At 48.4% G+C, this 25,482-nt stretch overlaps 1 protein-coding gene across 7 annotated transcripts in view; it reads right to left on the bottom strand.

Moving 5' to 3' along the window:
* Positions 1–25,482, bottom strand: part of ANKS1A (ankyrin repeat and sterile alpha motif domain containing 1A) — a 172,594-nt gene that overhangs the window by 18,118 nt on the left and 128,994 nt on the right. For all 7 annotated transcript variants that reach the window (XM_039856183.1, XM_039856185.1, XM_039856182.1 and 4 more), the window contains 2 exons: positions 16,016–16,082; positions 10,622–10,728 (listed from right to left, as the gene is read on the bottom strand). In XM_039856183.1, coding sequence (XP_039712117.1) covers positions 10,622–10,728; positions 16,016–16,082 — 174 coding nt within the window. The remainder of the gene's footprint in view (positions 1–10,621; positions 10,729–16,015; positions 16,083–25,482) is intronic.

Consider the following 25,482-nt stretch of genomic DNA (forward strand, 5'->3'; position numbering starts at 1 on the left):
GTCTTCACTTGGAGGTGGTAAGAGGGCAGAGAAGTGGGTCAAGGGCTCCCCTGCTGGGGAGCAGTGGGAGGTGCCAGGTGGTGGAAGCACAGGCTGTGAAGCCAGGAGTGTGGGAAACAGGCTGCAGATGGGCCCAGGGTAGAAAGCTGCAACAGGGAGTTGGTCCTGCTCAAAGGCAGAGAGAAGATGTCCCATTCGGTCATAAGGAAACTGACATTCCTCAAGGGAGAGACTTGCCTGAGGTAACACAGCCCTGACCCTGCTACATTTTGATCACAGAGCTGCCTATTTTCTAGCCCAAAGGAGAACCAAAGTAACAAGAGGGCAATCATTTGAATTTCACCCTAAAGCCCAGGACTTGTTTCCAGCACATGGGGCTCAGCAGTGCCTTGGCAAAGAGTCCAAGTGTGGGAAGGTGGTGGCTGGGCTACCCCTGGGTGAACTGGAGGGTGGGCTTGGGAAGCTGACTAGATGTGAGGGTCAGCAATCTGCAGGGGCCCCAGCCTGTGCCTGCTGGGAGTGTAGCACTACACTCTGCCCACCTCCTACTGTGCAGGACACGTGGCAAGGAACGTCAGTCACCAGCGAGCCCGCCAGAGGGAGGCAAGGGCTCTTATCTGAGCCCATGGCTGAGACACCAAGGCCAAGGACATTTTAGCCCCTCCTTGAGGAGGACGAGCTATCAGCATGGAAGTGCTAAATGGACCCCAGCACTAGGTCAGGGTGCTCGGTTGCTAGAGACCTGATTCCTTGGCAGACTGGGAGAGCAGCTGGGCTTTCCAGGGGCTAGCCAAACCCGCCCTCCTGCCAGCTGAGACTCTGGGACCCAGCAGGCAAGCATTGTGATAAGTCCCTGAAGCCCAACTCTCTAACATCCAACACGCTCGAGCTCAGCCTTAGAAGAGCAATCACAGCAGAAGGGCAGGGTGGACAGGTGGCCTAGGGAAAAGCTCAGCAGGAGCGACAGAGCCCTGCCCCTCCTCCTCGCTTTCTGTTTCCTCTCCCCAACAGTCTTTCCTGCTCTCCCTGGCCCACTCCCCTCACAACCAAGACTCCTAGAGTCTGGGGCTGGGAGACAGGTAAGCTCACCCCATCTGGCCCACCTGCGAGGAGGGTGCATGTGTGGTTAGTACAACCTCAGCCTCGGAAGGCAGTCCTGGCTTAGTCCGGGGTCCTGTTCTGTGTTCAGCAACCTGAACCCCAGATGACCCGGCCCAGGACAGCTGTGTCACTGTGGCTGGTAATATGTCCTGGGGATTGCAAAAAAAAAAAAAAATTGTCTAAAACAGAGGAAGCCAAAATCCAGTGGTGGATTAAATTATGAGATGCTCGTGTACTGAAGTGTGTGCATTCATCGTAGCTATTCATAAAAGGCAGTTAAATGTCAGGGGGAAATGTGTGTAAGCGATAATTAAGATGTGACAAAAGCAAGCTCTGAAGACAAGGCACCTGGGCTCTTCACCTTCGGCCCACCGATGGCCAAAGGTCAGCCCTTCGAGGATCTGATACATTCTGATATATTCTAAAGGACAAGTGAGTACTGGGCAGAGCTGCATCACACTGGACTCACCTCCAAAGGCGGAGCATCATCTCCCAGAAATGGTTTCCAGACTTTCTACTCTACTCATCCAGTAAACCCAGCCTCATTTCCATATTCAGTATGGCCTCTCTAACTTCTCAGATAATCACCTGGCTGGTTGTCCTGCCATCAGTCATGAAAAAGCAAAGGCTGAAACCTCTTGAGAAAAAGGAATGAGACACAGCTATTGTCCTGGTCTGATTTCACCTCTAGAGAAAAGTCTGGCCCTGGTGCTTCTCCCTGCAGCACTTCCCTCTTCTCTCCACCTCCCGGCCCCTTCTCCGTCTGAGGAGCAGGGGTCTTTGGGAAAGATGCTCCAGACAGAGGATGCCCAGAACTGGGAGAAGGGTATGTGTAGGGGTGAAGGGGGCTCAACTAGGATATACATGAAAGTGCAAATTAAGACCTTAAGAGATTTCTTAAATCAAGGGTAGGGAGGGTGAGGGAAGAGCCAGTCTGAGTGTGTTGACAGTCACCACACCCATCACTGTATTGATCTGTGGGGCCTGCCAGCTCTGCTTCCAGGAGAGGGACTGCTAAAGCTCATTAACAAATAAACAGCTCAGTCATTGAGAGGCCTACAAACATCCCCGCCCCACCCCGCCCCTCTCACAAGGGCAGCCTGCTCACTCTCTCTGCCCTCCTCCAGAATCAGTGTGTTGAGTAGTTAAGAGCTTCCCAGCCCCTGGCTGGCTCACTGTAGTGGTTATGCTGTCTCTGACTTTCAGAATGTTGTGTATTTCTACCGAACCCTGTCTCTACCTCCTCCACACATTAAAACATTTTTTTTTCTGAGTAAAGTTATATACATTTATTGTAGAAAAAATCTGAAAATAAAGCAAGTGCAAAGAAAAATATAAAAGCCATCCATAAATCCATCCCCTCAGGGAGAAAAAACGGGGTTACTATTACGGTATATTTTTCTAAGTGAATTAATGTTTTTTAAAAACATTGGGATTGCTTCTACCATTTTGGTATATTTTTCTAAGCTTTTATTTAAAAAATTTTTAGCAAAATTGAGGTTGTGGTACATATATTGTTTTTAATCTGCTTTTGTCATATCCTAATATATCATATACACATATTTATCCCTGACATTTAACTGCCTTAATAGCTACGATGAATGCACACACTTCAGTACACGGGCATCCCATAATTTAACCCACCACTGGATTTTGGTTTCCTCTGTTTTAGACAGTTTTGGTTTTTTTTTTGCAATCCCCAGGACATATTACCAGCCACAGTGACACAGCTGTCCTGGGCCGGGTCATCTGGGGTTCAGGTTGCTGAACACAGAACAGGACCCCGGACTAAGCCAGGACTGCCTTCCGAGGCTGAGGTTGTACTAACCACACATGCACCCTCCTCGCAGGTGGGCCAGGTGGGGTGAGCTTACCTGTCTCCCAGCCCCAACCATAGCCCCAAGGAGTCTTGAGTGTGAGGAGGGTGGGCCAGGGAGAGCAGGAAAGACTGTTGGGGAGAGGAAACAGAAAGCGAGGAGGAGGGGCAGGGCTCTGGTCCCAAAATATTAATAATGATGGAAAACAGAAGTCATGCTCCCTTAAGCATTCACTCATCCAGGGTTTGAAGGCTTTCTATACAGCAACGACTATGCAAGAATGGATATGGTATAAAGGAATAAGAAACTGTTTAAATCAGAATTGGGTTCAAATTCAGATTTTGCTGCTCAAGGTTGGTACAAAGCTAGAACCTTTTACATAGGAATAAATGCAGCTGCCTCACAGAGTTAAATAATGAATCCCATGGTGCTGAGCACTGACCTGCTGGCAGGAATCAGGCACTCAATGATTCTTCTTGTGTTCTTCTATTCGCCGCTGCCTGGCCCAGCCGACCTGTGCCTCTCTAGGGACTCTGTCCCAGGACTCCCCAAAATGACACTTTCCCCTCTGCTCATGGCTGACCCTTTAGAAGGCTCACTACCCTCAGCAGCAGAAGCAGCTCGGCCTTGACCCACACCCCATGCTTTCCGAAAGATCCCCAGCCCAGACCTGTCCTCACATGGAGACAGAACTTGATGGGGACAGAGAGCAACTAGTTCCAGAGAAAATGAGGAAGTGCAAATGTCACCCGGTCCTAGTTCCTAAAGCTGGAGACCCGCTCCACCTGTCAACTTCACAAGAAGGGCTCTCAAGGATGGAGGCAGCAGCCCAGGTGTTAGGGAAACTCTCTTCCCAGTTTCATGGAAGCAACGCCCCTATGACCCTTGTTCTCCCAAGCAGGTCCTTGGTGTCCCCATTCTCTCTGTACCAGGTATAGCGTCCTTCCACCTATCTGCTGACCATCATCCCCGAACATTTGCCTTTCTGAGGCCTTATCTGAAGTCAAAGTGCCATACTCACACCCAAATCAGCAGTACAGATTAGCTAGGTCCAAGTGAGTCTGGGGTCAAAGGGCCTGGTCCTAAGACCTCCCAAAGCAGGCTTTCTCTGATAGATCTGAGGACAAAGCCAATCTCTGCTTCCTACAGAGAAAGGCTGCTGCTTGCCCTCCACTGCAGAGAAAACGCCTCCTTACCATCTTACATTCCTACATAGTCATGGTCAGTCTCAAGCGTTATGTGTCACTGGAGGTAACAGTGACCTTTAACCTTATGCTCTCATGAAGTAAGCAGTCAGATAAAATCCTATGGGATAGAGATGAACGGAGAGGCCGAGAAACCTGCCCAAAATCATACTGGGGACCTGGAGGAAAACTACGTCTCCGGACTCCCATTCCAGCTCTCTTTGTAAGTGGAACCTTGAGTTTTCTCTGGAGCTTTCCCCATCTGGTTTACTTAACTGTGTCCTTGGCAAGCTGCCCTTGGCCCTGGAAATTCATGAGCATGGAAGACAGGAACACCTGCCACCACTGACCTGCAGGTCTAGAAGGGTGTCAGCGGGGCCCTGAGCCAGTGCCGAGAGCTCACCAAGGTCCGATTCCTTGCAGGTCCATTTCCAGCCTTTTGAAGAAAGGCTCCCTGCATGACGGGTGGATGGAATGGTCTGCCTGACTCCAGCTGGAACCTGCGAGTGATGCGCTAGCCTAGCCCACTGGCTCAAATGCTAGGCTCTGACTCTGGGAGGACACGCTGAGCATGAGGCCCAGATATAGCACCTTCCTGGGGAAGGGAGGTACAGGGACTACAGCATCACTCTGGGCCCAGGAGTCCTGGCTTCCATCTGCTTGAGGAGAAACCTTGGGCAAATTACTTAATCCAAGAGTCCCGAATGTGATGTCTATGGACCCTAGGGAGCCACAGGTGGGCTTCAGGGATGCCCTTGAACCCCTGAATTTAACTGATACTTGGTGTGTTAGGAGGTCTGTGCCTTGATAGAGACACATGGGCCCCACTGCCCTGCCTTCGAGGCTGTGCTTCTGCACATGTACATGGTGGGGGTTCGCTAAATGAATTCAGAGTCTGAGATGCCAGGGCAGGACCATCTGCTGCTGTTCACACTGAGATGTCAGCGATTAGAAGCTACATAACAGGACATGTTCACCACTCCAATTCAATCTGAAGAGTGCAATTAGTTAAATTAACAAACATGAAAATAATTCTCAAATGTCCCTCTACTATAAGGGGGCTGGAGAAGGCCAGAACAGTACTGGGGGCAGGGCAAACAGAGCTGAGCTCCTGAGTAATTCCAGCTACTGTCACCCTGAACAAGTCCATGTAGTCAGGCAGAGAAAGAGGGGGAAAATGAGACCATTCACGTACTTGGAAAGGGCCCCAAAGTGAGCATGACTCTTGTCTTAAGGCAAAAGGGTCCAGCAGAGATGGGGAAGCAACTGCTGCACATCAATTCTGGGACACTAGAGGAGTTACGTTCTTAAGTGACCACAGAATCAAGTTAGTCCGTGAGGCAGGATCCACACTGTCTGAGAGTATTCCTTTCAAAGCTTGAGCTCCACTGACCCTTCAAGGTAAAAAAAAATCTCCCTCTCAGGCCCTGATTCATATGGGCACGGACCATCCTGACAGAGCCGTCAATGCCTGGAGAGCTATGGGGAAAGAAGGGCAGGGCTGGTGGAGAGGAAACTGAGGCAGGGAGGCATCCCGACAGCAGTCCAGGCAGCACCTCCCCTTGAAGCCTGGGAGGGAAGACAGGCAAAGGCAAAGGGTGGGATGTCAGAGGAGGGATGCGGAAGTAGTGTGGGAAGCCAGGGTAGGAACCCGAGGACACAGGCCCACATAAAGCTGGCTTCCAGGGCTGAGGAATAAAGAGTTAATCCTGGGACAGGAGCAGGAAGGGGGAAGTTCAGGGACCTGGGGGCTTGGCTGGATAGCTTCACAGAAGCCAGTAAAGAAGGACCTCCTCCCAGAGCTTATGCCTTTCAGCTGTCTCGGGGTCTACTCCCCTTCACCTGTCATCTCTCTCCAACACATGGGAACAAGCTGGCACAGTCTCAGAAACAGACAGGAGAACAGTGGGAGCCTATCTGCACATGGCAGAAGCCTGTGGAGAAATAAATTGATGGGAGGAGCAAGAGGCCTCCCCGATGCTGGTGGTAAGAGGTGATGGGCTCGCCGACTCCGTCTCTTGTTTCTAGCTCATCCTGAGCCTGTTGCCAGGCTCATTTCCGTTTTCCATTTGCCCATCCTCCCAGCATGACCACATACCACGTGCCCTTCTCAACCACACCCTGCTGTCTAAGGTGCAAGGCCTCTGCCTGATGATGGGAACAACTGGAACCCACTCCTCTACCCCTTGCCATACACACCCAGGACTCAGAAACCTTGGGGCTTCCCTCACAGCATGGCTATCAAGGCCCCTTGTAGTTAGAGCCCTGCCCTTCACCACACTGAAAACCGTCTCTTCACTCACCACAGACAGCGTGGGCCTCTCACCTGCCTTTCCTCTCCCCAAAGTCTTGCCAAGTCCCACAGCCTCTACAAAACCCCCAGGACTGCAAGTGTAACCCAGAGGTTCAAAGTTGGACAGATCTGGGCTAGCATCCTGGCTCTGGCTCTGTCACTTCCTGGCAGTGCCTCCACCCTGCAACTTAACCAACAACACCCCTAGGGCTGTGTGCCAGCTCAGGGCCTGGCATGCGGTAAACACTAGGTGAAATAAGGTTCTCCTCCCCTCTGCGCTCCTGCAGCACTTACAAGCCTCACCACAGCACTTAACACTTGGCCAGGCTGTTGTTTTTATTGCTTTATGTGCCTTGTGTTCCCAGCTGGACCATCAACTTTCTTAAGATACCTATATTATTTGCTTTTCTGATTTCAGATCCATTCATTGTAGGAAACGCAGAAAATCTTTACACTCCAAAAAAGAAGATGAAGCCACCCGTAATCCCCGAGATAACCACTGAACACATTCCGGCTTACTCCCTTGCACCTCTTGGGCACAGACATTTTCTTTTGAAAATTAAGGTCATGTTGCATATGGATTTTTTATGTCTTGATTTCTTCACTCAGTACTCCACGGTGAATGTTTTCCCACATCAGACATTCTTCAATAATGTATTTGTAATGTCCACAAAATACTCCAGCATGAGGGGCACTGTCATTTACTCAATCAACACTTCCATGAAGGGAGGTCAGGCTGAGTCCCCAGATACAGCGACTTGCACCAGCATGCTTGGAGCTACAAACATGCTAACCACCAATTACTTGCTTTCTGAGCTGATTAAATGTATTTCCTCCCTTCTCCTAAGAAAGCCCATTTCCTGTGGACAAGATTTGTGAAAAATATAACTGGCTATTATGCATGAGCCAGAGTGGTGGGCTGGCCGAGTTGGTGTCTGCCCCTGGATCAGCCTAGGGAGTTGGCAGCCTCACTACCGTGACCCCTGCAAATCAAGGACCCTTTCTGCTTGCAGGCAAGACACTGTGAATGAAGTTCAAGTTGCAATGCTTGCTCGTCTAGCTCAGTCATCACATCATAGGAGGAACAGTTAAGAAAAAGAGGGTATTGAGTTTAGATCAGACAGGACCCAGGAGGCCATGACAGAGATCTTCAAGTTTCTAAAGGGCTTAAGTGTGTTCTGTGTGGCCCAAGAGGTACACCTGGAACCAGAGGACAAAAGCCACAATGAAACACATTTTGCTCAATATAAAGAATGCTCTAAATCAGTCCGAGCAATGGAAAGCATGAACAGGCTACTACTTTGTAAGGTGGTGAATCCCATCACTGGAAAAACATCCCAGCAAAGATTATCTGGAAGGGATTCAGGCACAGAGGAGATGATGAGACCACATGATGTTAAAGTGCCTTCTACCCCGAGAGGGAGCTGCATGACTCCCCACAGATGCCCGGTATTTCTCCCACAACAAACTTGTAGGATCCTGTCACAGGGAAATTCCACAGCAGTGCTTCATCTGTGAAACACTCTCAGTTTCCAGATGTTCCTACTGCATCTAGAGCCTGGCTACATCTAGCTTCCTGGGCGCTACTTGTGCATCTTGTGGAAGAGTCTCCAGGGCATTTCAGAACTAAGGGAAATATCTGCACTCTATTGAAAACCAAACCACACAGGGATATACCATAGCTAGCGTGAGGTAAGTGATACCATATGCAACGAGGGAATGTTTCTAAACAAAAATGGCCCCCTTCTTGTGTGTTTTCTTCTTTTTTTTCTGGTTGCTAAAACTTAACCAGCCTTACAGTCCATTTGGCAATTTATATGCAATTACTCAGGATGCTTTGCATGGCTACTCAGGCCACTCTAGGTATCTGAAGTAACACACTCAAGTGAGGTGTAATCAGCAGTTCTTCTTTTCAATCGCCTGCTAGTCACCTTCCAGAACTGAGAGGGTAGTGGCAAGGAACAGCTGTACCCAGGGCCACAAGAGAGACCAGGAATGGGCTTGGAAAAGTGGAGCTGCTGGCCTCTCTCGATGAGTCCCCTTCCCAAATGGAAACAGAGGCCCTACATCTTGTGTGGACGTCTAGCCCAGGGCCAGACTTTCCCAGATTCCCACACAGCTACTTTGTGGTCAGGAACACAGGGAGCAGCAGGGAATCAGTTTTAATGGTGTCTTGATTTTCAAGGATTGGGATCTTTACCCTTTCTAAAATTAGAAGGAGGGGTGAGAAGTCAAGAGCTTAGCTTCTAAAATACTGAAGCACAGGAGGAGACACTGCGAAGTCTACAGATACCCTCCACTGAGTGTGCTCAGCAAAAGTACGCCTCTCAACACTCAGTGCCAGTGGCTATCCAGCCTTGCCCACTGCCTGATCCTGCATCTCTATTCTGGGTTTGTCGGCCTTCCCCAAGGAACATGGTGAGTCAGGGGTTAGGTTATAAGAACCATAAATATACTCAGTTTAACATTTTAAAAATTTGCTATTTTAAAAACTAATATTTTTTAAAGCTAAAAAATAACTGGCCCTAAGTTGGGTTTGGAAGGGTGGTTTGCTGCAGAGTTCACTGTCTGCCCTGGAAATAAAGATGGCCCAGGTGAGGTGAGCTGTCCCAGTCAGCAGGAAGCCCCAGGCCAGCTCCCTGGGCAGGCTGCTATTGGGGAGGCACCAAATGCAACCCTGTCAGCAAGAAACCCACAGAGACCAACACTGCAGGGTAGAGGGCAGGGGTGGGAGTTCTGGGCTGACATTGACCACCACCCCTCAACCAAGGCAGGGAGGTGAAGTGGGAACAGATAGAGACCTACTTCAGAGAGGGAAGGCAAGTCAATGTCAACTCAGGACAGCATTCCCAGGAATTGTGAGAGCAGGCAACAAGCCTGCCAGAAAGCAAGGAGGGGCAGGGGCAAGGAACGTTGGTAAATTCCCTTCAAATCAAGCTCCTGAGATAGCACATGCAAGACAGCGACTTAAAACACATAAACAGTTACATTCCCACTTCCTGCATCCATATATAAGAGGCTGTGTACCATGGTGGTATAGCATGACCCTCAGACCCAGAGGGCCTGGGTGCACGTTCCCACTCTGCCAAGAACTGGTAGTGTAATCATGAACAAGCCACTTAGCTGCTCTGTATCGGGAAAATGGAGATGGTAATACTAGCACACATCTCGGGGCTGCTTGGAATATTCAATGAGCTAACACATGCACACCGCTACGAACGGTGCCTAGTAAGCATGAATGACAAGTGCTAGCTCTTACCATCATCACTGTTAAATGCCACCCTGGGGATGGTGGTGCTGCCTCTGAGTTGAACTGAAGCCCGTGGCTCAGCTGTGCCCAGGCTGTGCTGCCCTGGTACAATCCACAAGGATATCTTGGGGAGGGCTTCCTGGATAGAGATGGTAACCTTGCCCTGAGCTACTGACTGAGAAAGCACTGGATCCTAAGTCCAGAGTCCTAGCCAGGCCCCTCCTCTACAGGGAGCCTGAGGAAAGACACTTAGATTTTTCTTTCTTTCTTTCCTTCTTTCTTTCTTTTTTTGAACCCTGTGTTTGTAAGAAGAGTGTACAGACAAACATACCTCAGAAAAGCAACTAATCTTTCAAACTACCAACTCAGCCTCTCCTCTGGGCCATCTGTGAGGCCATGAGTACATGAGGCTGTGTGGCCTTGGTCTCCACCTCAGATGCTTATTAGCCTGGGCTGGGCAGGGAAGAGGCCTTTCTGTCAGAGACAAGGCTCCTTACTTCAATGACTATTTGCCTGATGTCAAAGTTTTGGAGAACAAAGGAAACTTCTGGTATCCAGCTGAGATGGAATAGAGCATCACCACAGGGACCTGGCTGTCCTGTCTACCAAAACTCCCGGTGTCTGACCGGGAACAAGAAGGCCTTGATGCTTCACCATACAACACATGGCCTGAACTCTGAGAGGGAGACTGGGGATGAGACAAAGGTCTGCAGTCAGGGACACTCCTTCTTGGGATGCAGACTCGAAAGAGCTCTCCCTACAGAATTGTTTCTGGAGCAGAGGTAGAGGGGGACGAAGTTAGAAGCAAGGCACACGACACTCAGCTGATTTCCCAGATTTCTAAGTCGCCTGCAATCAGCTCTGCCCTGGGATGCAGGTCTACATACTGTTTCAACTCCAGCAGAGCCATGGGGAGACCACGGCAGCATGTTTCCGTGGAGCAGCACCGGCCCTTGAGGAGGCCGACGGCACTTACCAGGAAGCGGACATCGTCAAAGCCATTCAGAAGCAACTTGCTCTCATATTGCTGCAGCCCAACCGCCTCCAGCCACTCCCCGACACTCTGCTCCAGTGTCCGCGAACCTGATGAGAGAGGAATCGGCAGACGCTTGAAAAGGGAAAAACCATTAAGACGGTAGCAGCGGCACTCAGAGGAAGACAGATGGCACTGCCACATCATAGTCATTACCATAAAGCAGCCAAACTATGGACAAGAGACCAGAGAGCAGAGGACCCGTAGCTCCTCTTCCGTGGGCAGGCCAAGGGCAGCGCGCCCAGCGCTGCACAAACACTCCCAACCTCGGGCGGTTGAGCCCACTCACACCCCCTCGGCCTGAGCTGCGTCAGGGCCGCGGGGACACATGCACAACCTCTGCTCACAGGTGTAGGGGGGAGCCAACCCCCACCAGTCTCCGGGTCAACTCCTCATCAGTGTTCACACTGAGGTAGTTCAGAAAGTCTGGTCCCACGGGCACTAGCGGGGACTGGGGAGCTCCTCTCATCCACGCACTCCAAGAGCCCCCTTGGGGCTGTGGGAGTGGGACTAGTCCTGCGACCTTGCAGCATACACTGGTCAGGAGAGCGCACACATCTTCATGCAGCTCAGGGACACAGGCACACAGCGAGGGCTCCGGGAGGGAAGCAGCGGCGGCTGTTCACAGGGACCCAGCACATGCAACCCAAGCAGCAGCGAATACGGCAGGGGAGAAAAGAGACTTTTACTTGTTTTCCCCCAGCAGTCCCGGAACAAACAAACCATGGCCCTTTGTGCTCAGAGGCTCAGGCAGCAAGGGGCTGAGCGGGGCGCATGGGCCAAGGCTCAGGACCAGGCTCAGGGTGGCTCTGCTGGGACGGCAACATCGCATTCCGCTGGGCTGTGCAGCCAGTGGGCCAGGAGCCCGGTCCACAGCTAGACCCTGGCTGCCAGCAAACGGGGCGTCTCCCAGGCCAGGGTGCTTTCTGAAGGGCTGCCTTCCCCGGCCGGGCGGTTTTGCAGGTGCTGGGCATTCATTTTCCTCTTCTGATAGTGGCTGTTCCTGTAACTTGCCTGCCTGCTCAGGTGGAAAGTAGGCAGGCAGATCCAGTTCTTGGCTAGTGACAACAAAACCCAGCCAGATAAAAGAAAAAGGAAGCGGTCCTCTGTCAGCTGCGATGAGGCGGCTTAAGTCTATTCACATTCTGTGCTGCTCTCTCTGGCTGAGAGATAAAGACAGCAAGTGTCTTCCCAGGGCCTCCGGATCCTGATGTTCTCCTCTGAGGATGAGCAGGGAAGGGAGGACATCTATTTGCTATGCTCCTCGGCTAGGAAGGGAGTGTGGTGGTGCAGGGAGAAAAAAAGTTCAGCCCTCCTGGCAGACCTTGGATGTCCTGAGCTGAACGCCTTAACCCCCACCTACTTCTCTGGTTCTCACAGGCAAGCACAAATAAAAGAAGGAAAAACAAAAAGGAAGGAAACAGGTGCGAGGAAGGAAGAACCAACTATAAAACATCACCTCCAGAGAACTCTTGACACGGTGACAGTCATTTTGTAGTTCCTGGCACTTTCTGCCCTCAAGGCAGGCATAGGCCAACTGGCTTGGTTACCTAGGAGACCCTAGTGACCCAGGGTCCCAGGTTCTCCCTCATCTGTCCTCTGTAAAACAGATGGTGGTCAGGGACCTGGGCGGCCTCCCGACGCACACTGTAGCAGCACTCCAAGATGCCGAGTCTGGAGCTACTTGAGCTCCCCTGCCCTTGAGCGGGGCTGTCTGCTCCAGGGACCTAAGCGGCAGGCTCTTGTCCACTCCTGAAGTCAAATGTCCTTAGCTGCTGATTCATTCCTGCCTGTAATCCCCCAGCCGGGCAGCTGTGGTCCTGCCTGCTGCCGGTGGATGTGTGTGCTCACAGAACCGCAGCAGAGTGCTTTGTCTAAAGGCTCCTGGGCTCCACGCTGCCTGCTGCCGGCTCCACAGTCCTTGCTCACTCTCAGAATGTCTGGCCCTCCCCCTTCTCCCTTCCCCACCCCCTCCCCTCCATGCTCAGGAAAATACATCAGGGATCGGACATCGAAGCAGAAGCTGCGGCTGCTGCCACTGCTGCCGCTGAGGGAAAGACAGCAGCAGTAGCATTAAAGCAAAATGACAGATTTCCCAATAGCTGATATTGGCAAATACATGGGCATATAAAAGGTAAAGATGGTGAGACTTTACCTTCAGTTCAGGGGCTGGAAACGACTTAGGGAGAACAGAGAAGGAATGTTCCTACAGTTTTGGCTATTAGTTTCTAGGATAGCCAGAGAGGGGATTGAGGAATGACACTGCCCTGAGGGCACAGCCCACAGTTGAAGTGGCCCCCCACCACTCGCCACTTAAGGAATGACTGTGCCTCTCTGCCAAGAAGACACTCCATGGGTTTCACAAAAACAGGCAACAAAGTGAGGACCTTACACCTGATACTCCTCAGGTGAGTGCACCAAACAGCCTGGAAGTGACCTCTCTCTCTGGGCCTGTCAGAGCATAAGGGAGAAGCTCCAGGCCCAGAGCAGGCCACTCACATTCTGGAGAAGAGGGCACAAGAGGGGAGGCACCAAGGACAAGGGGAAACCAGGACCAAATCTCAAGTACAGCTGTGGAGACAAAAAGGGTAACATGTACAGAGACAACAACCCAGGGACCACATGCTACCCTCTAAACATGCTGGGGGACACCTGCATCCCAACAGACTACAGATGGCTCTGGCAAAGAAGGGACTCTGTGTGGTGGGAGATCAGGCCCCAGGAGGAGCTGGCATTTAGCAGCTGCTTAACAGCTAAAATGTCTGGCTTTAGCAAATGAAAGCCAAGGGGTCTCTTCTGCTTGACAGAACAGGTCTTTGTTGAAATAAGCAGAGTGGTCTGGGCCAGTGGGAAGGCTTATCCTCCTGGACTCCTGACTATGGGACGAGTTGTAAACCATGTCTGTTGGGGATTCAGATAACTAGCTCTAGTGCTAGCAGCTCAGGGGCCCATGGTCCAAAACAGGACTGAGACTCAAGTGCAATATAGGGTCTTATCTTTCAGTATGTGATTCTCTATAAAACCAGCCACTCCAGGCAACACCATGTTTAGTTAAGGGCTGGCTGCTAGAGGGATCTGCTACCCCGACCTGGTTGGCAAACCTAGAGCCTAGGTCTCTTCTCCTAGATCCAGAAGCCCAAGGACAATCTGAACCCTGATACTGATATTCAAAATAAACAAGAATTCTGCTTTGGTCTGGGCTGAAGGCTAGTGCTCCCTGAGGTCCTGGGCAAAGTCCCCTCCTGACCCAACGGGCAGAACGCAGGGTTCCTAGGCTGGCTGAACCCACCTTCTCCATGCTTCAAGGCCTGGCAGTGGTGAAGATAAAGTGGGCTGGGGCTCAGCAGCATAAGTGTACACACCCTCTCTTTGGGCAGCCTCCCTTGTTTGCCCGCCTTTGACTTCCTAAGCTGGGATATGGAGGATGATGGTTCAACTCGACAAGCACTAAAACCAGTTTTTTTCTGAGATCCAGAAATCTCGGGAAATAGCAGCATCAACTCTTGCCACTCACATGGGTGCATGGGGGTGGGACCAGCCGGGTAAAGAAAGAGCTCCGTGTCACCACTTCTAAGGGGAAGGGCTCTTCTAGAAGAGTGTTTTCTAGAGATGCTGCCACATCTCCTGACTTGCAAAGCCAAGAGGTAATGGTTTGCTTCTGACTACAAAATTCAGGCACATACAAGTGCCTGAGGTTCCTCTGACACAGAGGGGTCCAGGGAAGCAAAAAGTGGACTCAACTGAACTATCATTGATCCTGTTCTTGGCTGTGCCCAAAGCACAGCACTGAAAATGGCAATGTTTGTCTCAGTCCTGAACTTCTATAACCCACAACACTTGACCCTTGGAAAAGCCTGAAAGCTACAACAGTGTTGTCTGAGAGTAAGCAACTACCTGGAAACAGACCCACAAACTCTTAGTCAAAAGAGCCACCTCTTCGGGCCCTACCATAATCCAAGACTGACAAAGATGGACCAAACCCAGCCTGGGAAACAAGGCTGCTGGAGGGAGGGTGGCTCCAGGAACCCAGTCTGGAAAAGCGATGCAGGGAGACAAGCCAGGAGAGCAGATGCCCCTCTTCTCTAGGTTTCTCAATATCAGTCAGTAACGAGTTCGTGAACAAAAACAAGGATAGCTACTCTTTACTGAGAACCTCTTTAGCTTAAGTATTTGTACACGGTACTCATTCCCACAAACCTATGAGGTGGGTACCATTATCCCAGTGTTGTGAATGAGCAACTGGCAGCTCAGAGAGATTAAATGACTTGTCCAAGACACACAAGTATCTAGAATTAGGATCAGAAGCCAGGACTGAGGCTCTAGAGCCTATACTCTGTCCACAAGCCTCATGGGCTCAGCAGGTCCTTTCTCCCTGATGTGCACACTTGCCCCCACCCATCAGACTTCCTGTCAGGGCCAGAAGCCCATGGAGGAACAGAAGAGTCACTTGGGGCTAACAGGTCAATCCTGGATGCAAACTCCTGATTGAACAAGGAATTCTACCCTTTCAGTGGAGGGGAGCATTTCCTCAAGGGGAAAGAGATCGGGTTGGGGAGGGGGAGCAGGACAATCTGCAGATGCTTTGGGGGAAGGAGTGTGAGAGCTGCTTTGAGAGGCATCTTGAAGAATGTCACCTGACCTTAGAAAGTAACACAACCTCAAGTCTACTGTCAAGAAAAATAGCTCAGATATGGCCTCCCTAGTTCCGTTTCAAATGAAAGAAACAGAGGCAGACCTCACCCCTATGGCTTTGAAATGAAAGAACCACCAAAGTAGCAGTGATCTGAAGTAAAAATGATGAGTGACTAAGTAAATGGAAGAATGGAGAAACAGACACAGGAGGAAACAGCAAAGCTGACCCCTCCAAGAGAAGCAAGCTAACAGTCTCAGACCCCTGGTCCAACCCAACGCTCCACCCTTGTCACGGATTAGGCAGATGGGAGCCATGTTCCCAGGAAGAGGGAGTGCCAGGGCCACCTGGGGAAACCAGCACTGAGGGGCGCTCCAATATAAGTCGATCAGAGAAAGCCTGCATCTATGAAAAACACTGAGTGACGATTGTTCATTAAAAAAAAAAGTTTCTTAATAGGCAGCCTAAATGAAATTCAATTTATACACATTCCCCTCTAATATGTAAAGGAAGTCAAGGCTCTAAAAATAACAGCTAGATGGGCTGCTTAGATACATAAGATTCTGATTTTCAAGACCATGAAGTGGTCTGTGGCTGACCTCTCTCACCCACTCAGCGTCTGTCTTTTGTGTCAGGGGGAAAAACCTGAGCCCAAAAGGGGCCAGAAGTCTGTGTTCCGTGGAGAAGACGGCTTCTTGGTACAATACCTGAGATCTTCTGCTGTTCCTGAGAAAAGTCAATCCCTTCTCCAATAGAGCTCATGATTTTCTCAATCTAAAATGGAAGAAAGAGGAACAAAAAGAAGAGGCTGTCAGGTTCGGGTTAAACATGGCCAGCTCACCATCAGTGCACTGAGGGCAGACTTCTAGGGCTCTTCCAGATGATTCCAAGGCCAGCACCAACTTGCAAGGTAGCAGAACTCTCTGCCACTGAGATCGTGAAAGGCCCACTCGGGGCACAGCCCAGTGGAGTCTAAAGACATGCTCTGAAACGACTTGGGCTTGGCTGCTGGGAATGCCAAAGTAACACACACACACTGCATGCACACAGCCCCCCCATTTTCCCAGACAGGGCAGAGATTGGGCAGAGGGGGAAAGAGCAAGCCAGACCTGACACATTTCACTGCTCATGCTCGAATTTTAATTCCATGAGAGTAGAGACTTTGCCAGCTTTGCCCCACGTTACACCCCAAGTGCCTAGAGCAGTGCCTGGGACTGCACTCAACAGATAACAAACATTGTGTGACTGCCAGGTCTGAGGTGTGAGGCCAATTTCTAGAGCTGAGACAAACAGAGCACCTGAACACAGGAACCTCTTGGAAGCAAAGGTGAGGAGGGCACATAACACTGAATGGAGGATCTTTTACTCCCTGAAGGCCAGCAAGCTCTGCCTTCAGTGATAAGAAAGGTGCAGACATTAGTCCTTCCTCCAGACCAAAGTGTCCGACGTCTCTAGCATTGCCCCCGTATGGACTACCTGTCCCAACCAGCTGGCTTTGGTCTCCCTGAGCCAGATCCAAGCCCCCCACGCCAGGAAATCTGACCAGGGCAAGCCGGTGCAGTGAGGAAGAAGCCACTTCTCTTCCTCCCCTCCTCCTTTCTGGGTTGCAGTGATAATGAGATCATTTGCTGTTTTTTTCCCCAAAGAAATGGAGAGAGGACCTTTTGTACCAGGCCTTGGAAGCTTTTTCCTTTAAGTGCAAGTAAGGAACCTGGGTCTGACAATCAGAAAAAAACAACTCCCCAGCCAGCCTGCAGCTGGCAGACAAAGACGGCACATTTGACACCCAGCAGAAGAGCACAGGAGGGTATTTTCCAGCCACAAAATGACTGCAGGCTCAGGCACTGATTGCCTGTTTACACACTGCAAATTTCATCCCTAAGCTCAGTGAAAGCAAAGGGAAACATGACCTGACCCATGTAGCAAATGGAGGATGTGCCTCTACCTACTAGCCCAGAGGCCGGCTGGCAGCACGACAGGTCTGCACTGCTCCTTGAAGAAAATGTCTGAAGGAGGCAGCATGGTGCAAGCACATTTAACACTCCCAACGCCTCAGTGTTAAACCTACAAAAATGGGGATAGGTTCTGTCTCCTACAAAGGGCTGTGTGGACTAAAGGTATCACGTACACAAAACATCCAGCTGAAGATGCTAAACAAAAGGTTAGTGTGCTTTCCATTTCCCCTCTTCTGTCTGCAGTGCTCTGGCACAGTAAAATTTATTTTTAAAGTTTTAAAAAATATTTTTACTTATATTTATTTTTGATGGGTAATATATCCACATAATTCAAAATTCAAGATACAAAAGGTTATTCAGAGAAAGTCTCCTTCCTACTTGTCTCCCAGCTGCCTAGTTCTTTTCTCTAGAGGAAACCAGTATAACCAGTTTCTCCAGTATCCTTCTAGATCTATTCCCATGTAATCAAATGTCTGAATGTACTCCATCCCCCATACTATTTTTCATTTAATAATACATTTTGGAGTTCCTTCCACAGTTCAATAAGGAACTTTTTTTTTCAATGGGTACAATAATTTTTATAACCAGTCACCTGATGCACGCATGTGGAGTTTTCCATCTTTTCTCATTTTAAACAGTGCTACAATAAATACTGTTCTACACACATCTTTGTACATGTGTGCAAGTCTATCTGTAGGATAATTCCCAGTTATTTCTTGAGAGTTCTTCCAGGCACAGAATTTTGAATTAGGAGCTCACAGGTCATACAATCCCAACTCGTGCTCCAGGTCTGATTCTACTAAAGGCCTTCCAGAGATGTGGCACTTGCTAACTCTTCCAGTTAGTTAACCCCATTTGCAGAAAGCACCAATTTATAATATTTGTCTTTTTACAGACTTAAACCTTTTTTCTAAGTTCAACTCGGTAACCTTGTTATTCCCCTAGAACACCCCCTCTTCCACAGGAAAGGCTTAGAGATATCTGGAGACAGCTCTTCTATTCCAGGCCAAGCTGCCCCACCCCCAGGCTGCACTAAATGACAAATCAGTGCTGGGTCCCGAAGCCTGGGTGACCCAATCAGATTACAGAGCCTCAAAGCTGGGCAAAGAGTAGGCACGCAGTAGATATCTGCTGATGCACCTTCTTTTTCCTTTTTCACATTTATAGGAGAAAAGTAGGGCACTAGAGGTGAAAAACTTTTTCCTACATGGGGGAATGGGTCCTTAATCCTGGGATGGCTCCCCCAGCCTTTGGATCCCTCCTCCAGGTCAAAAGTGGTGTAGGGAGGAGAATCAACACATAACCACCATGAAGGTTAGAATCAAGCATGTTTTATTTGCCATTTTATCCCTTTGGCCTGGCTCATGATAAACAGGCTACCTACTGAATGAATGAAAGCAAAGGAGGGAGGGAGGCAGAAGTGAGTAGTTTCCATTTACTTAGAGCCAGCAATGAAAAAGCTGTTTTCTCAAGGCCATGCAGAGTGTCAAGAGTAGAAAGAGCTGAAGTAGAGGGTGATTCCAATTATCTTTTGAAATGAAGTCATCTACTTTATATATTTCATCATCATCATCATCATAATCACCTAATACCCAAAGTCTCAGGTGGCCTGTCCAATTCACATCTCTTGGCTGCCCAATACACGAGATTTTGCCAAAGGGCCTTTTGAAATCAGTAAACAGAGTTGAACACCCTGCTGCTTCCTTGCTCTGTTCCTTCCTGTTTGGCAGGAAGGTTGGCAGGAGTCACCCTCATGCCAACTACAAAGGGCCAGGAAAAGCTCAGGTTTCCACAGACCTCTGGGTGGGTATATGAGGTGCTTCAGACTGCAGGCCAGCTGAGAAATGCTAACAAACACTCAGAACTATTTCATCTCAACTAGAAAGTATGTTTTGTTTCCTGTGAACTGCAGTAGCTAAGTCAAGCTGAGAAGATTCTAGTTTATAGAGGAACTGTGAGTACTTGGCCATTTATTGACAGCTTGCAGTCCAGGACTCCATGGCAGTACATGTCCCCTCCCTGAAACCACCAGCACAGAGCCGTCTGGGGCTGTGGTCCTGCTAAGCCCCCACAATCCCCAACTGGCCTGGAACCAGCAGAAAGTGAACATGGTCATTTCAGACTAGACCAGGAGGAGTGGTCATGGAAGACACATGCCGTTCTGATCTGATTCTAAAATTCATGTAGTTAACCATTTAGGCTTTAAAAAACAATCTGATTAGGCTGCTTTCCCAGAAACATTCTGCATCTCGGGGGAATGTCAGGGAAAGAGGCAGGTGGAATGTAATGGAAGGGCACAGCTCAATGTTCTCTCCTTTCTCTATTGTTTAAGATCGGTGACATTTTTGGAGAGATGGGAAATGGCCACACTTTTATACTTCACGTTGCATGAACTCTGTTAGAGAACTTATATTTGTGTTTGGTAAGGTAAGGCCTGAAGCTTATCACCATAATGGACTCATGTATTCAAAAAATGCTTAGAAATATTCCATTTTCAGAAAGTATTTACTATTATTCTATTCTGACTTTTTCCCCCTGCCAGGGCTGTATAAAATGTATTCCCTATATGCCTGAGAACAAAACCAAAAACAAACATGAGAGATACCGCTGCGCAGGTCATCTGACATCTGCTTGTTTGGAACACAGAATTCTGGTTGCCCACAGGCTGGCAACAGGAGGTGATATTCTATATATAGAGAGGTCTTCATTCTCCATTGCCATAACCTGGCTGCCAGGAGCAATTCAGATTATCCTATCTACTTTTCCATGGATACTGTAGGTGAGGACAGGGGGGAAGACAGCTGTTGGGAGAAGAAATATTTCTCCAGGTTTTGATGGGTCTTCTGTGTGCCAGGAAGTGTGCTGGGCACAGGCAGTCCACAGGAGAACCACACGCCTTGGTGCAACTTGGCTCCAAAGCCTTTGTGAAACCTCCCTTCCAGGAGGTGGTACAGGTTAGAAGCAATGGCTATGTTCAGGGGCTTCTAGATGTAGCCAAATATCAGAGAGCAGGAATCAATCTGGGCAACATGCCTATAAGCCGAGGCCTAATGCAGAGGAGAGAGAGAGAAAGCGATCGTCTTCCTCCTATCTTCTTTTGGTACAAACGGGAACATGAAGGGGGATGTTTCCTTGATTCACCAGCAACTCAGTTTGGCTCCTAATGTCAGACACTCCCTCCCAACCCCCTTTCAGCTGCCTGGAGAGCTGCCAGCTCCTTATGACTCTCCTACCAGCTGGAAAAGACACATCGGTCTCCTTAGGACTGTACCGCCAGGGCTGGAGACACCTTTCTTGTCTTCTTTTCCATCCCCAACACTTACTACTGTATTGGCCCAGAAACATACCCTGCTTTGCACTGTTATGTCCCTGATTAGCTGTTTTATGGTGTGTCCCAGAGAAACTACCGAACCATTAAGGGTAAAGATCCTGTTTTATACTGTTTCTTTCAGATCCCACAGGGTGCCTTGTGCAGAGCTGGCACACTGGAAGTGCACAGCAACAAATAAAACAGTTACCATTTGTTAAACACCCATGCCAAGGTAGTCACCTCACTAATACAGTGAGAGGGGAAAGGCAGCCAACACTTCTGGACCCAATCTGGATTTTCTAACTCCCTTTCCCTCTTTATTTTTATCGTTTTCCAGACTCCTTGGGTTGCTGGCACAGCAACCTCACACCCCACAACTACCAGCTGGCCTTTTTTCTCAATAATCCTGCAGAGCCTCAACTCACTGCCAAGCAAATGTAGTATCCCATTTTTCAGGTGAGGAAATTGAAGCTCTACTCCATGGGCAGACTCCCGAGCTCCCCGCTGATAGCACGGCTCTCACTTCCGGTAAGTGCCATCGGAGGCCAAGTATGCTCCCTGGAGAGGTCAAGCTTCCTGCTACGGGGGGACCAAGTGGCAGACCCTCTCCTCTGGCCAGCTAGCCTTGCTTGGACAGCACTGCCCATCCCCAGGAGCACAGAGCTGGGGAACCAAGCCTTAACCTTCTCTGCCTGTGCCCGTGCCATCAGGTGACTGCTGACGTCAAAGTTGGCTCCTCCGGCTGTGCAAAGAACCCTAAAGACTGCTGACAGCTGCACTCCAGGCCCAGAAACCACATAAGAATTCATCACCATCTCTGTCTCCTGCCTCTTAGCAGAAGACAGCCTCTCAGCCTAGAGTGGGCTTTGATTTCACATTTGAAAAAGAGTCATTGACCAGGATCTGGGTTGTTGTTTACCCCTGCCCCCAAACTGAATTGCACAAGGCCTCAGGAAGGACAAAGATGGATCGAAGGAAATTATTTGTTCTGATTTTCTAACGCTGTCAACTGCTTTTAAAAGAGGGAGGCTAGATAGGTGGAGGAGGGGAGAAGGTGGTAGGGAATGAATAATATCTGCCAACCGGTGGGGCTGTCAGCTCTGGGCTGTCCTCCTAAAGCAGACGTGGCAGCTCAGCTAACAACGAGTAAGTTCTTTTCCACAGAGCAAATTCTTTTCCACAGAGCGGGCTCTTAGTCTCAGCTTAATTTGTCTCACTGCAGGGGGGCACTCAGATTGTAACCGTATTAACTGTTTTAGCCCCATTTGAATTCCCTTTACATTGTCACCTTCTTTCTCAACCCCCCTTTTTCTATTAGACTGAAAGACAACAGAGCTCTGTCCTTCAGTCAAAGCCTGCCTGTGTGCTTGCCCCAGGCTAGACTGGTGGAGTGAGGAAAGCCAGTGACCCCAGTCTAAGTCTCTAACTCCCTTTCTCTCTCATTTTTATCTTTCCCATACCTCTCCGGTTGCTGATACTGGGCCTAGCCCCCAAAGCATCTCACACCCGACCTCTTCCCTGACCCAGAGATGCTCATGCCCCAGACCTACAACTTGACAGAAACGGAGACTTACTTGTAAACAATACTTGCCAAATGACCTTCTCATGCTAGAACAGCAATCTTTAACTCAAAGCCCAAAGAAACTGCTGAAAGAAGAAAAAAGTTGGAAGACCTAGATTCCAATTAACTTTATTATTGCTTGCCACATAACTCTGGGTTGTGTGCCAAGTACTGGCTTTAAAAAGTGGGACAAGAATCTAAAAGATTAATGAGGATTATGTATTTGGGTGCTAGTCCAATTTGTGCAATCTACTTTCCATCCAGGAGTAGGCTTATTTTGGGGGCTAGGGGAGGGGAATGAGGAAGAAGCACACGAACCTCGGAAAGGCTGCAGTTATCTAAAACACTGAGTAACCTGATTCTTGATCCTTCTTTGGTTTTTCTTTCACCACTAACAACATCCAAGTAAACTTCCCTTGGTCCTGTTCTTCCACAATTTGAATTTCATTACAGCACAGTGTACTGTTGGTCTGACTACAGAGTAAACTAGCCCAAAGGAAACACCCTAAGCTCCTGCTCACAATCTATTTCCTCAGTGGTGTGGCCAGGGGAAGGGGTCCTACATTTATCGGCTCCTCAGATTCTGCAAGGAAACACCTGTATTGTAATACCAGGGCTGTCAGATGTGGAATTCTGAGCACCAAATTATATATACTTAAGATGTAAAACAAAAGTTATACATACTCCATACAAATACGCTACCAGTATTCATCAGCTGCCTTGGGATTTCCTAAAGCTTGCCACTCCTAATTATCTCTGAACTTGTGAGACAGGAAGAAGTTGGATAAATGATGCTGACAGAGTCTCCGAGCTTCATTTTAAAGCACTAGTTAAATCTTTCAGATTAAAGAGCACATACTGCTTTGGCTCCATTTTCATAAAGTTCTAGAACAAGCAAAACGCATCTATGGCAGTGGAAAATGTCAGAATAGTTCCTGGGGGGTGAGAGGGGTAAGGACTGACTGGGAAGGGACATGATGGAACTTTCTGGGGTATAATAATCTGTTTCTTGAGAGGAATTTGGGTCACACTAATCTATGTATTTATCAAAACTCAGAGAATAGTAGACAAGATTTATGCATTTCATTGCATAAATTTAACCCCCCCAAATACTATAAACAATATTGAACTAATGATATATATTTTAAAATGTTTAAGGATAAAATGTATGCAAATTATTTGAAATGCACAAAAAAATAACATGGATTTTTAATCCATGACTGAGCTATGAAGAGATCTGAGATAAAGCAAGTATAGCAAAATGCTAATAGTAGAACCTAGGCTCTAGGTGGTGGACATCTACATATTCACAGATCTCTTTCAAGTTTTCTGTATGTTCAAAATTTTTCAGAATAAAATACTGGGGGAAAACAATCTTAGGATCAAATCTTTTAGAGAATAATAAATTGTAAGCTCGGCCCTGGTTCGAGTTTCATCATTTGTAATGAACTGTGCTCAACATGCTAATAAGCAAAGACATGCCCAACAGGCAAAGGAAACAAAGAAAAAGGAATGTGGGAAAGCTGACTTCACCATTAATTATTCCATGTCACAAAGCTTTCAGGGTTGAGGGCTCTCAATACAGCTTCTCTGTTGTGGTGTGGCTTTCTCTGTCCTGGAACCAGGCTAACTCCAGTCTTGACAGTCTGAAAACTCAATCATCACTGTTTCCAGGGATGAGCATACCCTGGGAAATTGATTCGCATTAATGAGACTCAAAAGACCCTGATCTTTAGTGAGTTTTTTTTAGCATGGTAAGCAGCATATTAGAATACCTGGCTGGTAGACTATGTTTGTATTCTGTATAGCCTGACACCAATAAAATGAGGAGATGAAATCCACCTTCAGAATACTGAAGGAGCAAAGGAAAGGTGTGTGAACTGGGTTGAAAGCTTATTAAATTATTCCTTTCCCACTTTAAGAGGTCATCTTTGCTGCAAATTGAATTCAGGTGCTCACAGCAAGGTACCCTTCTCCTCGGAAAGTACTTTTGATCAACAATGTTAACAGTCAAGCCTTCAGGGTTGTTTGGTCCTAGGGCCAGGTTCTCAGTGGGTGCTCTGCACTGAGCACCAGCTGATACCCTCCCGGTGATTCAGTTCATCCTCACAATCAGCCTAGAAGAGAGCTAGGATTCTTCACACTTTAAAGAGGAAACCGCGTCCCAGACAAGTTAAATAACACTAGCACTAGAAATATGTGACCAGTGCCCGATTATCTAATTCATGGCATCCAGCTTATTTAGGGCCTTGCTTCTACTCTCTAAGGCTCAGTGTACAATTTCAAATATATGGGATTGAGAACAGTGAAAGGGCAGTGTATAGAGTGATGGAAAGAATGAGGACTTTTGAATAAGAAACTTGAGTTCAAAACCCACTTAATTAGTTGTGGAACCTTGGCCAAGTCATTTAATTTCTCTTTCAATTTCCTTTTCTATAAAGTGTGAAAAAATTTCTCACTCACGGGATCATCATTGTGGGCAAATTACCTTACCTCTTATCCTTAAACCTTAGATTTTTCAAAGACAAAATGAAGACATCAACACGGGGCTGCTCTAAAGATCTGAGACAAGGCACAAGAAATCTTGGTGCGGTGTTTGGTTGCCAGATGGAATTATAATAAGCAGTTAATTTATTATGAAATGAGTCTGAGCAAGCTCTGTACAGTGTAAAACACATGGGGTCTCCGTGTAATTCATTCATTCCCTGAATGACATCATCTTAGAAGTAAAGACAAGGTTCTTGCTGCTGTAAGCACAGGCAGTGAGATTCTCTGCTTCCTTCTCCAAAGGCAACGTCTGTCTGCCCCTGTTCCTGGGAGATTTCAGTCCCTGCCATGTCCGGGGGCCATAGCAGGAGGTACTAATAAGGATCTTTCTTAAATGACGTCCTTGGAACAACAGGGTTAAATCTAAAAGTCATTTAGTTTTCACTCTGTGACCCACTTGGCCAGATGTAAGCCTTCCTTACACTGAGAAACATCTGCAGCCCTTGTAAAACCACAGATGCCAGGCAAACATACAATCCTAACTCCCTTGCTCATTTCAGTTTATAGAGATTAGAAAGGGTTTACACTCCAGATTCACATTCATCTGGTTCCAAAATAAACAGAATTCTACCTAAAAAACAAGTTAATCAAAACTCAGGCTCCTTTGTTGTTGTTTTTTTTAAAAAGGACAAACCAGAGGGAAAGGGTTTCCTTCTGGCAGAAAATGTTTAGAACATGCTGTGTGAACAATAGCTTACTTCCCGGACACTCAGCTGGAGGCTGCTTCTCCATTCAGGACAAAACGTTTCATGTGAGAGAGATGACGCCTTTCTACAAGGCAGCTCCTTGGTAAGAACAAGG

Source organism: Pteropus medius, unplaced genomic scaffold, assembly GCF_902729225.1.
Source record: "Pteropus medius unplaced genomic scaffold, Ma_sr-lr_union100, whole genome shotgun sequence".
Lineage (NCBI taxonomy): Eukaryota > Metazoa > Chordata > Mammalia > Chiroptera > Pteropodidae > Pteropus > Pteropus medius.